The following is a 13314-nucleotide window of genomic DNA, read 5'->3' on the forward strand; positions in this document are numbered from 1 at the left end:
CCACTGCCTTAGAGTTCTCGCTTCGCTCTTTTGGTTGCCTAGTTAACAGTATAGTTAACTACTCCTTATATTAAATTCTCTGTTCAAATACCTGGTGTGGGGTAACTTAATACTGTAATGTTCTATCAAACGTTTAAAGTACTATCAACACTAATTCTTTTTAAACTCTTTCAAAAACAGAAGAGAAGGAAACATTTTCTATGAAACCAGCATTACCAAAGCTGGAAAGACATCATTAGAAAAGTCCAATACTCCTTGTGAATATAGATGAAAAAATCTTTAAAAAGTAAAAAATGTGCACGGTATCCAGCAACATATTAAAGATTATGACCAAGTGGGATAATTACTGGGAATTATCCCAGTAACTCAAGAGTGGATCGACGTATGAAAACCAACCAATGTAATACACTACAATAATAGAATGAAGAATAAAATACCACAATCATCTCAATGCAGAAAAAAATATTTGACAGAATCCAACATCCTTTTATCATAAAACAAAACTAAACAAATAACAAACAAAAACTCCACTCAAAAAACAAAGGGGAACGTCCCACAACATGATAAAGGTTGTCTATTAAAAAATCTGTAACTAATATACTCAAAGGTGAAGAGCTGAAAGCTTTCCTCCTAAGATAAAGAAGACAGAAAGCAAAGATATACTGGAAGTTCTAGTCAGAAAATGAGGCAAGAAAAATAAATAAAAGACATCCAAACTGGAAAGGAAAACTACCTACTTGGAGATAACATGATCCTTAAGACAGAAAATTCTTAAGAGTAACACACACATACACACACACAAACCCAAAACTACTGGAGCCAATAAATTCAACAAAGTTTCAGGATACACAATCAACACACAAAAATCAGATGCATTTTATACATGAGAAATGAAGTCTAAAAGTGAAATTAAATGTAAAGACACCCCATGTTCATGGTTAGGAAGGCATAATGTTATTAAGATTATTATCTTACTACACCCAAAATGATCTACAAGTTCAGTTCAATCCTTAGCAAGATACTGATAGCTTATGGCGGTGATCTCCAAAGATTTTTCTTCAGGATCAGGGACCAGGCTTGATCACTCAGAGCTTTTGTGTGGCAAAAGTTTTACTGCAGTGAAAAAAGGCAGAAAGCTTCTGACATAAGACATCAGAAGGGGGACAGAGAATGCCCCCTCACTAGTGTTAGCAAGACAAGCTATATACTTTTTCAGTTGGTTATTAACAATAAATCAAAAGAATGTCTCAAGTTTGTAAAGGTTCTACCAGAACCACTCCCAGAATTTACATTTTAAGATGACAGGATTAGTCAGAAGGTTCTTAAGAGAAACATGTCCTCAAGCAAGACACCTTGTTGTTATATAATCATTGGTACAGAGTTTAAGGAAAAACATATCCCTAAGTAAGATCAATTGTTTTTTGTTGTATAATCATTAGCTCTGGGCTTAAACAAAAAAATGTTTCATGTGACTAACATGAAGGAATGTAGGAAAAAAAAGTTTGTCCTTTTCTCCTCCTGGGGACCCCCAGACTTCTTATCAATCTACCTAAGAATTAACTCTTTCAATACCAACTACCTTCCCCTCCCTAAAATGGAAAAGCTGGTTTTACAATTTCTGAGGAATTTCAAGGGACACCGACTAGTCAATAAACCTTTAAAAAGAACAAAGTTGGAGAACTCATACATTCTGATCTAAAAACTCAATATGATAAAGCTACAGTAATCAAAACTGTGTGCTACTGCCATTAGGATAGAAAAAATAGACCAAGAGACAAGAAAGCTCAAAAACAGACCCATACATCATTGTTCACTTAATTTTCAATAGGGGGTGCCAAGACAATTCAGTGGGGAAAGAATCTCTTCAACAAATGATGCTCAGTCACTAAATACTCACGTGCAAAAAAGAATGACACTGAAATCCTACCTGATACCACATACAAAAGTAAGTTCAAGAAAGGCCAAAGAACTAAATGTGAAAATACAAACTATAAAACTCTTTTAGAGGAAGAAAACATATTAATTCATAACCTTGGACTTGCTAGGACACCAAACAAAGCACCAAAAAGAAAAAAAAACTGATAAACTGGACTTTATCAACACTAAAACTTTTGTGCATCAAGATACAATCAACAAAGTGAAAAGAGAGCCCACACAATGGGAGAAATTCACAAATTATACATTTGATCAAGAGTACTGTGTCCAGTGGGTACTGTGGAAGTGAGAAATAGATTTAAAGGACTAGATGTGATAGACAGAGTGCCTGATGAACTATGGACAGAGGTTCGTGACATTGTACACGAGACAGGAATCAAAATCATCCCCAAGAAAAAGAAATGCAAAAAAGCAAAATGGCTGTCTGAGGAGGCCTTACAAATAGCTGTGAAAAGACAGGAAGTGAAAAGCAAAGGAGAAAAGGTAAGATATACCCATTTGAATGCAGAATTCCAAAGAACAGCAAGGAGAGATAAGAAAGCCTTCCTCAGCGATCAATGATCAATTTGATCAATGCTGATCGCGATCAAAGAATTAGAGGAAAACAATAGAATGGGAAAGACTAGAGAACACTTCAAGAAAATTAAGATACCAAGGGAACTTTTCATGCAAAGATGGGCTCAATAAAGGACAGAAATGGTAGGGACCTAACAGAAGCAGAAGATATTAAGAAGAGGTGGCAAGAATACACAGAAGAACTGTACAAAAAAGATCTTCACGACCCAGATAATCACAATGGTGTGATCACTCACCTAGAGCCAGACATCCTGGAAGGCAAGTGGGCCTTAGGAAGCTTCACTATGAACAAAACTAGTGGAGGTGATGGAATTCCAGTTGAGCTATTTCAAATCCTGAAAGATGATGCTGTGAAAGTGCTGCATTCAATGTACCAGCAAATTTGGAAAACTCAGCAGTGGCTACAGGACTGGAAAAGGTCAGTTTTCATTCCAATCCCAAAGAAAGGCAATGCCAAAGAATGCCCAAACTACCGCACAATTGCACTCATCTCACACGCTAGTAAAGTAATGCTCAAAATTCTCCAAGCGAGGCTTTAGCAATACATGAATCATGAACTTCCAGATGTTCAAGCTGGCTTTAGAAAAGGCAGAGGAACCAGAGATCAAATTGCCAACATTTGCTGGATCATGGAAAAAGCAAGAGAGTTCCAGAAAAACACCTATTTCTGCCTTATTGACTATGCCAAAGCCTTTGACTGTGTGGATCACAACAAACTGTGGAAAATTCTGAAAGTGATGGGAATACCAGACCACCTGACTTGCCTCTTGAGAAACCTGTATGCAGGTCAGGAAGCAACAGTTAGAACTGGACATGGAACAACAGACTGGTTCCAAATAGGAAAAGGAGTATCTCAAGGCTGTGTATTGTCACCCTGCTTATTTAACTTATATGCAGAGTACATCATGAGAAAACGCTGGACTGGATGAAGCACAAGCTGGAATCAAGACTGTCGGGAGAAATATCAATAACCTGATATACAGATGACACCACCCTTATGGCAGAAAGTGAAGAATTAAAGAGCCTCTTGATGAAAGTGAAAGAGGAGAGTGAAAAAGTTGGCTTAAAGCTCAACATTCAGAAAACGAAGATCATGGTATCCGGTCCCATCACTTCATGGCAAATAGATGGGGAAACAGTGTCAGACTTTATTTTTCTGGGCTCCAAAATCCCTGTGGATGGTGATTGCAGCCATGAAATTAAAAGATGCTTACTCCTTGGAAGGAAAGTTATGACCAACCTAGACAGCATATTGAAAAGCAGAGACATTATTTTGCCAATAAAGTTCCGTCTAGTCAAAGCTATGGTTTTTCCAGTGGTCATGTATGGATGTGAGAGTTGGACTATAAAGAAAGCTGAGTGCTGAAGAATTGATGCTTTTGAACAGTGATGTTGGAGAAGACTCTCGAGAGTCCCTTGGACTGCAAGGAGGTCCAACCAGTCTATCCTAAAGGAGATCAGTCCTGGGTGTTCATTGGTAGGACTGATGTTGAAGCTGAAATTCCAGTACTTTGGCCACCTGATGTGAAGAGCCGACTTATTTGAAAAGACCCGGATGCTGGGAAAGGTTGGGGACAGGAGGAGAAGGGGACGATAGAGGATGAGATGGTTGGATGGCATCACCGACTCGATGGACATGGGTTTGGGTGGACTCTGGGAGTTGGTGATGGATAGGGAGGCCTGGCGTGCTGTGGTTCATGAGGTTGCAAAGAGTAGGACACAACTGAGTGACTGAACTGTACTGAACTGTGTCCAGAATTTATAAAGAACTCTTACAACTCAACAATAGAACAGTCATCCTATTCAAAAATAGGCAAAGGATTTGAATAGACATTTCTTTAAGAAGAAAAAAAAAAAAAGAATATATATATATATATATATAAATGGCAAATAAGGACACAAAAAAATGCTCAGTACGATTAGTCATTATGGAAATGCAAATCAAAACCATGAGATACCGCTCTAAACCCACTAGAATGTCTACAAACAGTGGCAACAAAACAGAAATTAACAAGTATTGGTAAAGAAATACAGAAATGAAGCTCTCCGACATTACAGATAGGACAGTAAAATGTGGAGCTGATGTGTCAGTTCCTCAAATGGTTAAATAGTACTAAAGTGAAAGTGAAGTCGCTCAGTCGTGTCCGACCCTCAGTGACCCCACGGACTGCCGCCTTCCAGGCTCCTCCATCCATGGGATTTTCCAGGCAAGAGTACTGGAGTAGGGTGCCACTGCCTTCTCCACTAAATGACCTAGTAATTCTACTCCCTGATATATACCTAACAGGATATGCTCACCAAAAAACATGGACAAGAATGTTCACAGCGAGTTAATATTCATATTAAAAGTGAAAACCATCCAAATACCAAATGATATTATCAACTGATAAATGAATAAAGGAAAATTCCATTTTGTGCATTTGGTATATGCACAAAATAGAATATTCACCCTCAAAAGGGAATAAAATTTGACACATGATACAACATGGATGAACCTTGAAAATATGGTATGTAAAAGAAGCCAGACACAAAATGTCACATACTGTATGATTCCATTTATATGAAACATTCAAAATAGGCAAATCTACAGACACAGAAAGTATATTACTGGTTTTCAGGGGATGGGCATGGGGAAATTGGTAGTGATTGCTAATGGGGATGGGGTCTACCTTTTGGGATGATGGAAATGTTCTGGAATTGATGCTAATAGTTGCACAACTTTGTGAATGAACTAAACGTCACTGAACTGTACACTGTAGAATGGTTAAAATGGTGACTTCTATCTCAATTTAAAAAATCTACCTAAGTTTTAAAAAATTGTGGCAAGATATACCTAATAATAAAATGGATCATTTTAACCATTTTTAGGTTAGTTCAATGGCATTGAGTACATTTACATTGTTGTGCAACCAGCCTCACCATCCATCTCCAGAACTTTTCTTGCAAATCTTTGCAACTCCATGGACTGTGGCCCGCAAGGGTCCTCTCTGTCCCTGGGATTTTCCAGCCAAGATACTGGAGTATCTTGCCATTTCCTTCCCCAGATCTTCCCGACCCAGAGATCAAGCCCATATTTCCTGAATCTCCTGAATTGCAGATACATTCTTTACCACTGAGCCACAGGGAAAGCCCAAAACTGAAAATCTATCCATTATATAATAACTTCCCACTTCCATTTCCCCCAAGTCCTGGCAGCCACTACTTTCTATGTGAATTTGACTAGATATTTCATGTAAGTGGAATCATACAGTTTTTTTCCTTTTGTGACAGAAGTATGCATCCTGCTTATTTCACTTAGCAGAACATTAAGGTTCATCCATGTTATAACATGTGTTAGAATCCTTTTAAAGGCTGAGTAATATTCCATTTTTGTATGTACCGTATTTTCTTCCTCTACTCACCCAACAATGTACACTTGAGTTCTTCCACCTTTTGGCTACTGTGAATAATGCTGCTAATAAACATGGGTGTACAAGTAACTGTATCCCTGCTTTTTGAAAAATTTTTAAAAAGTTGTGAACTCATTTTGAAGATTGTGAAATGAAACTAATTTTGAAAATACACATATCTTTTGCACTAGCTTAAGGACTAAAAACTTATTTTAGCTGAAAGTCACCCAAAGGAGAACCTAAAGATCAATGGTACCATTTGCTTTAAAGAAATACAAAAGACATAAAAGTATCCATTGCAAATTTATTATGCATTAGGAAGCTTAACTTAAAAATCAACAGCATAGTAAAAAAAGATATGTTATCTTTGTTCATAGCAGAACAGGTTTCAAAATATATTTTCTTTTAAATGTATTCAGTCAGTACACAATCCTTTATAAAAGTTGTATATATATTTTTTCTGTCAATACTTTCATTATATTTATAAATACAAGATTTACACAGCACCCCATCAAAGAAAATTAAAACTCCTTATGATACAGCTACATATATTTCATACCTATAAAACTTTCAAAGGAGTGCTATGTTAAAGATGGGCCCTAGTTAATGCTCCACTTACTCGTGCAGCAAAACACATAAATCTGTAAAGTTTTCTTTGTCCATAAAACATCTTGAAAAATTAGCAAGACACTTGTGAAACTGAGCTTCCTAAACCCATATTTTAGGAAGGGATTTGCTGTGCATATTCCTATGAGATTTAAAATGCAGATAACAGATGAAAACGAAGACTGAAAACAAATGCCTACATATAACAGTTAAGGTAGGGATGTGATACAGTGAAAAGCAGGACACAGGATATGTGGGTGGGAGTAAATAGTAACAAAACATTACATGAGTCTAAACTTGGATATAAACTCCACTGGTATCCAGTTACTAACTCTCATCTGCACTTAGGAATGTTTACCTTGTTGAGAACCTTCTTACAAGCACCCTCCAATTTCTATGTTGCCACCAGAATGCTTGATGTATCTTTTTCTTCTGTAAAATCACCATGGATCTAACCAAGACATTAGGTCCAGGAATCTGAACTGCTAGTTCTTCATGATTTAGATTTATTAAAAAATTTTCCTTCCTCTGGTAAAGGTATTAAATAATACTAATCAGTATTGTTACTATCCAGAGGTGTATATGCTGAATTTCATTCTAGCCAAGAATAGGAAGTAGAGAAGGAAAGGAGAGTAAGACTAGATTTTTGCTGACCTTAGAACAAAGGCAACAGATCCCTGATACTGAGCGACTCCTGAAGCAGCCACTCACAAACTGTCATGGGATAAACGCACACAGTTCAGAGGAACAGGAAAGGACAAAATATGGGATTTTTTATCTTAAATTTTGTCAGAGACAGCAGTTGTATTACAATCCTGCACCTTTTGAAAAGGACATGATCACTCCTACACTGACATTATTAAAGGAAAGCCATCATTTCTACCACAGATTTTGAGTGTCTGAATGTGGATCCCAGATAACTTTCAGAGTTGCATATTATTTGCAGAAAAGTATATTTCAAATCTTATTTAGTTCTAATGTATAATGAAAAGGAAAAGAATGGGGTAAGAGGCACAGGAGGAGGAAGGGGAGGAAGACAGAGGGACAGAGGTGGTTACTTCTCAAACTCAGCCCTGAAGGGTGCCACTGGTATCTCCGCCCCAGCACCATGAAGTCTCCATGTGGTGTGGCTCCCCCATGGCTCTCAGAGATGGCGTCCACAGAATCCTTTCTGCAGAATTTATAGCTCAGTGCACTGATGCCCAGGCTCTTCGAGGGAAGAAAGCTCCCAGATGCTGCTGTCCTGCAGTAGTGGCTCAATGTCCTCATCACTGCCCCGTTCTGGAGTGTTGGCCAGGCTGCCACTGATACTGTTGCTGTGTTTTTGAATTCCACCTTTACTGTACTCAGGGATGAATACAGCAACCAGGAAAGACATAAAAACTATACACGCCCCAAACAAAAATGGTGGGCCTGGGATGACAGCTCCCTGGTGGGTGTGGAAACAAATGAAGATGAAGAATTTGGTTAGCCTTTCAAACTAAAATTAGTACTGGATAAACCAAAAAAATAAAAAAATAAAAACCACACCACTGAAAAGTGAGTTACTTTCTCATTAGCAAATGTTCATTAACTGTCATGGCAAATTCTAACAAAGCCTGGTGTCTGGAATACAATGGAGGGCAACTAATCACTGCTTTCCGACAGCTTAACCAAATATGTAAGCACAGCTGTTTATCTCTAATCTTGCCCTGTGACCAGAGATCATGCAGTCTGTATATGTAAGAACATTAATTCCAGTTTTGTGCAGAAATCTATATTATACATAGATTGGAAGCAGGGAAGTAACAGCAAATAAAAGGTAGAAAAAGCACTTCAGCTCAATTTGTAGCTGGAAGTTTAGGTTATTTCATCTTTTATTTGGCCTCAGTTTCACCAGAGGACAGCATTCTGACCACAGAAATTATGCAGGTGAAAACAGAATCTGAACAAAGGCAAGACAAATATTTTACATAAGACATTATCACTGAAATGATCCCGCCCTAGTCTCAAGAAGCAATGAACACACACTACTGTCAAATACAATAGTAATATTATAAAAATAAGAACACTTTCCAAATTTAAGGTCACAAGATTTTGCTCTAATCAGATACAATTGTTAAAAACTAGGCTTATTACCAAATTACCTGTAGGGCGGCATTGTTAGAAATCAATTCTGGTTCCAACTCAGTCAGTTCCACATGGAACATGTAGAATATGAAGCCATACAAGGCTGGCCCCAGTCCATTACAGAGTCCTCTTATTCCAGTTATGATACCCTGGGCAACTCCTAAGTCAGAACAAAGAAAAGGGAGCCAGTCTTCTCAGAAAAGCATCTCAAGATTGGAGACTTAAGAGCCCTTTTTTTCAAACTATAAAATAGTGATTAAGCTGGACTGAGTACCCATCATACTGATATCCATTCATTGTACAAATCTTGTCCTTTTCTATGCCCTTACAATACTCTCCTCACTACCTGTCCTAAGATCTATAAGGATATGAAATGACACCAATGTCTCTAAAATCCCTTTGAGGCTGAATTCCCCCCTGAACAACAGATCTTCCTATAAATACGGAATGATAAAATGAAAAATTTTAATACTCTCAATTTATAGGCAATTTCTACTTTTTTACGGATTGAGATTTTCCTCTTCTACTTATTTAATGGTGCTTTTACAACAAAAATCTGTCCTTTGCATCTTGGATCCCTGCCCAAGTGTCAGCCCATAGGGGTCCTGAATCTGTGTGCTTCTAGCACCTTCTGACAGATTCTGTTCCTCACAGTGATAGCTGTACTCCAAGTACACCTGTACTGAAAAATTCCAGAAGTGTCAATTTCTAGGTATCTCTGGTGTCTCATGTGGCAGGTAAAAAATTAGCTTGAATCATGAGATAGATATTTCTGTAAGTCAAAAACAGTCAAATATAATTCAACCTAATATACTGTGTTCTAATAAGTTTATTTGTTGACATTTAGAAACATCTGTATTAATACATGTAAGCATAAAAGAAGCCAAAGCAAATTCATGCCCTGAGAGACAAGATAAGAGTCTCTTAGAGCCCAGGCAATGCCCATCCTTCAGATAGCTCATGCCTTTACTTCAACCACAGCATCTCCCAAAGATGCTGTCAGCTAAGTGACCGTAACAGGATAAAACACAGATTTGAGGTCTTCAAATGATAACTGCTATATTTAAAATAGATAACCAGCATGGATCTGTTGTTAAAAAAAATAAAAAACAAAAGTAGATATGAATAAAATGGCTAATTTCCAATGTGAAAAAATAAGTGCAACCAATAAACTATCTTTTCCAGTCTAGTTTCTTTTTTTATTGAAACTTTTTAAAGATCTCTAAGACATAAATTTTTTCTTCTTCTAAAATTCACTATTTTCTGACTATAGTCAGGTAAACCATTAAGTGATGGAGAAGAAAAATAATTAATTTCAGCAGTAAGAAGTACCTGATAGGGAAGCCAGAGGCACAAGAAGGATGAAGAGTCTAGACATTTACAGTGCTACTCTATAGAGTCATCTTACTTTTGTCTCTCACTCTGCAATTCAAATATCAAGAACTACGCAGATTTATTTGCTCAAAGAATCATTTTCTAAACTGAGTAAATAATGGACTTTGAGTGATTCCAAATTAAAGAAACTTCAGTGATTACAGTGATTAAATAAAGAACTCATTGTTTTAGTAGCTAGTCTATCAATTATTTAACAGATATTTGTTAAAATATGAGTATAGTCTAGTAAATTCTGACAGTAACATAAAAGAAGAGTCAAAACTGAAAAGAGAAATTAGATAGTTGTATTTCTAAGTATTCTGACTTGCTGTGTCCAGATTTCAAAAATATGAGTATAAAATCAAATCAGGAAGGAAAAGAGAATTTTCCTATTTGTCAAAGTAAAGAGGTATGATTGTTCAGCAGGGACCATACAGCTGTAACCTGTTTCTATGCTGATGTGGAAAGACATCAGAGATGCTCATGATTCTGGCAGGTACATCTCCAATGAGGGAAAGAAACAGTGACGGGGACAGTGACCTCACCTTGCTGGTTTGAGTCTGCGTTCTGAGAGACGAGGGTACTGACTGCTGGGAACGTAATGCTGGACACGGCGGCCACAATCCCTGCTGCCCACATCATCCTGCAACGACAGGTCAGGCTGTGGTCAGGCGGCAGGCCAGCCCCAGTGAGAGAGCTGTTCAGAGTACAAGCGGCAAAAGCACAAAATGCTTTCTGTTGTCTTATATTAAGTTGTATTTATTTTTTTTCCTCTTTGAAAATTGTTTTTTTTTTTTTAAACGTAGAACGTTACACAGCACACTGTTTATACTAATACTGATCACTTCATGAGCTGGGAAAGTTTCATTTCTTTATCTTACCTGTCAAAATATGTTTTTCTTCCTGGTTTCTCTATTGTCATCTTTAAATGCAAGCCAATGAAATTCAAAAGGATTTCTTGTTTCTGTAAAGCCACACTTTTTCTCACCAATTTTCCACTTTTTTCTTTGTACTTTTCAAAGGCTCGCCTCCAAACTGCCCTTAGGCTGCTCAGTTTCCTACCCTCAATAAAGTGTTATGTGCAGCCAACTGAGAAAAATGGAGACCTGGAGTTCAGGATGGCATCTTGCAGACTTCTAAGTCTGCTTCCTTTAGACCTTTGTCTCAATGAAAGGAACTTATGTTCCTTTGAACTTATATGTGTGTTAGTATTAAGTGTGAGTGTGAGCAAAGTCCAGTGCCAATTGAGCTAAAAACCTGTTTGGCCAGACTGTCTTGGGGATGACAAGAATAACCTTACTTAAAAGGAAAAACCCTTTAGGTTGATAGAATCAGCTGTTGAACCAAAGTTCATAGGACTAAAATTAAGGTTTCCAAGAACAAGAAGAATCTACTACTAACCACCTAAAGCATTTAAAGTTCTAAACTGTGTCATTCATTTCCAGTTGGAAAATAAGGACCAAGTCAAACATTTTAAGTGAAGATATGAACTGTAGTATTTGGTAATAGGCACATAAGGAAACTTGCCACGCAACAAAACAGTACTCACTTCTTTTTACTTTTTCTTATTGCACAGGGCTTAATTTGACTTGCTTTCCTATTAACAGGAATCTAACTGTTAGAAGTAATAACTGCCTCTGGGTACAGAAGCTTTTGGAGGAGATCTTAGTGTTCATCTAACTCACATACTTTGTATTATAAAGATTATGTCACTGGCCAATGTCACTCAGCTAATTATAGCAGTAAATCCTGCCATAATCAGTCATTTTTCCTTGTTTTCTTTTTGACTATATGTGCTGTCACCAAAAACTGACAAATGTGTTTAACAATTAGGCATAAAAATTTTTTTGGAGGGCTGGAGAAAGAGATACATATATTTAGTTAAGTAACATCTCACTGAAGCTTGCTGAGGTGAAGGTAATCTGTCTGAATAATGTGGAATTATCTAGCTGTACCCTTCCTCAAACTAAGGCTAAAGGGTTTTTGAAATTTTGAATACACTATGCTAGTAAAGTAACTCCTGCTTCTTTTGCATGAACACTCAACTAATTCAAGCTCCTCTAAAAGATCAATCTGTCATGAGAATCTATTGGAGAGACTTACCATGCTTGAGATCCAAAACCATACCAGGCTAACTGGAACATCTGGAAGCCCAAACCAAGGAGAACAGTGTTCTTATTCCCTAATGATCTCATCAAGCTAGTAAGAAAGACCGTCTGCAAAGCAAAGGGGATAATCATTAGAAATCATATAAGCACAGAGATCTGATGCAAGCTCTGTGGAAAAGCCCATTAATGGTGACCAAGAACCTCTAATTGCAGCCCACTTGACCTGAGACCTTGGAAACCATATAGTACTGATGCAGCTCCAAAAGGAGTGAAGCTTCAAGGGCTTCCCAAACTGACTTGGGCTCAGGGCCTTCAGCCTCCTCCCCAAAAATCTGTTTATGTGTTGCTTGTTGCTGTTCAGTCACTAACTCTTCGACCCCATGGACTGCAGCACATTAGGCTGCACTGTCCTCCACTATATCCCAGAGTTTGCTCAAACTCATGTCCATTGAGTCGTTGATGCCATTGAACCATCTCATCCTCTGTTGCCCTGTTCTCCTCCTGCCTTCAATGTTTCCCAGTATCAGGGTCTTTTATAATGAGTTGGCTCTTTGTTATCAGGTGGCCAAAGTATTAAAGCTTCAGCTTCACTCCTTCCAGTGAATATTCAGGGTTGATTTCCTTTAGGATTGACTGCTTTGACCTCCTTGTAGTCCAACTGGTGGGAGTTAACAGTTTCACAAAGTTGGATTGATACAAATATGATTTTAACAAATATAAAATGCATTAGTCACTCAGTCATCTTTGAGTCTTTGCAACCCCATGGACTACAGAATGCCTGCCTCTTCTATCCATGGAATTCTTTAGGCAAGAATACCAGAGTGAGTTGCCATTCTCTTCTCCAGGGGACTTTCCTAACCCAGAAATTGAACTCGGGTCTCCCACACTGCAGGCAGATTCTTTACTCTCTGAGCCTGCTAAAAAAGTAAGTGAGATAGACTGAAAGGGGATAAGATAAAAGATGAATCTGGGCTAATTAACCAGAGTTAATATAAAAAAAAAAATCATAAGCAACTTGAAAGTTTAACATAATTTACACAGACTGGTAAGAGTTAAAAAGTAAAAGGTATTTACCTGAATGTATTCCTATGAGGTATTTGTGGCATTCTCATTTCTCTTCCAGATACACTTATCACAGAAGAGTGTTCCACATGGTCTACCATGCTTTAAAACAGCATATAGCCCCTTCATAGATCCCAGCCTTGTGGTGAAGGGGC

The 13314-nt window shown here is 37.7% G+C and overlaps 1 protein-coding gene across 5 annotated transcripts in view; it reads right to left on the reverse strand.

Annotated features, from left to right (window-relative positions):
- Positions 1–6184: 6184 nt before the first annotated feature.
- The window catches only part of MFSD14B (major facilitator superfamily domain containing 14B), a 132367-nt gene continuing 125237 nt past the window's right edge, over positions 6185–13314 (reverse strand). For all 5 annotated transcript variants that reach the window (XM_070376057.1, XM_070376056.1, XM_070376059.1 and 2 more), the window contains 4 exons: positions 12093–12205; positions 10535–10632; positions 8633–8775; positions 6185–7935 (listed from right to left, as the gene is read on the reverse strand). In XM_070376057.1, coding sequence (XP_070232158.1) covers positions 7687–7935; positions 8633–8775; positions 10535–10632; positions 12093–12205 — 603 coding nt within the window. In that variant the 3' untranslated portion in view covers positions 6185–7686. The remainder of the gene's footprint in view (positions 7936–8632; positions 8776–10534; positions 10633–12092; positions 12206–13314) is intronic.

This window comes from Bos mutus, chromosome 8 (assembly GCF_027580195.1).
Source record: "Bos mutus isolate GX-2022 chromosome 8, NWIPB_WYAK_1.1, whole genome shotgun sequence".
In the NCBI taxonomy this organism is placed as follows: domain Eukaryota; kingdom Metazoa; phylum Chordata; class Mammalia; order Artiodactyla; family Bovidae; genus Bos; species Bos mutus.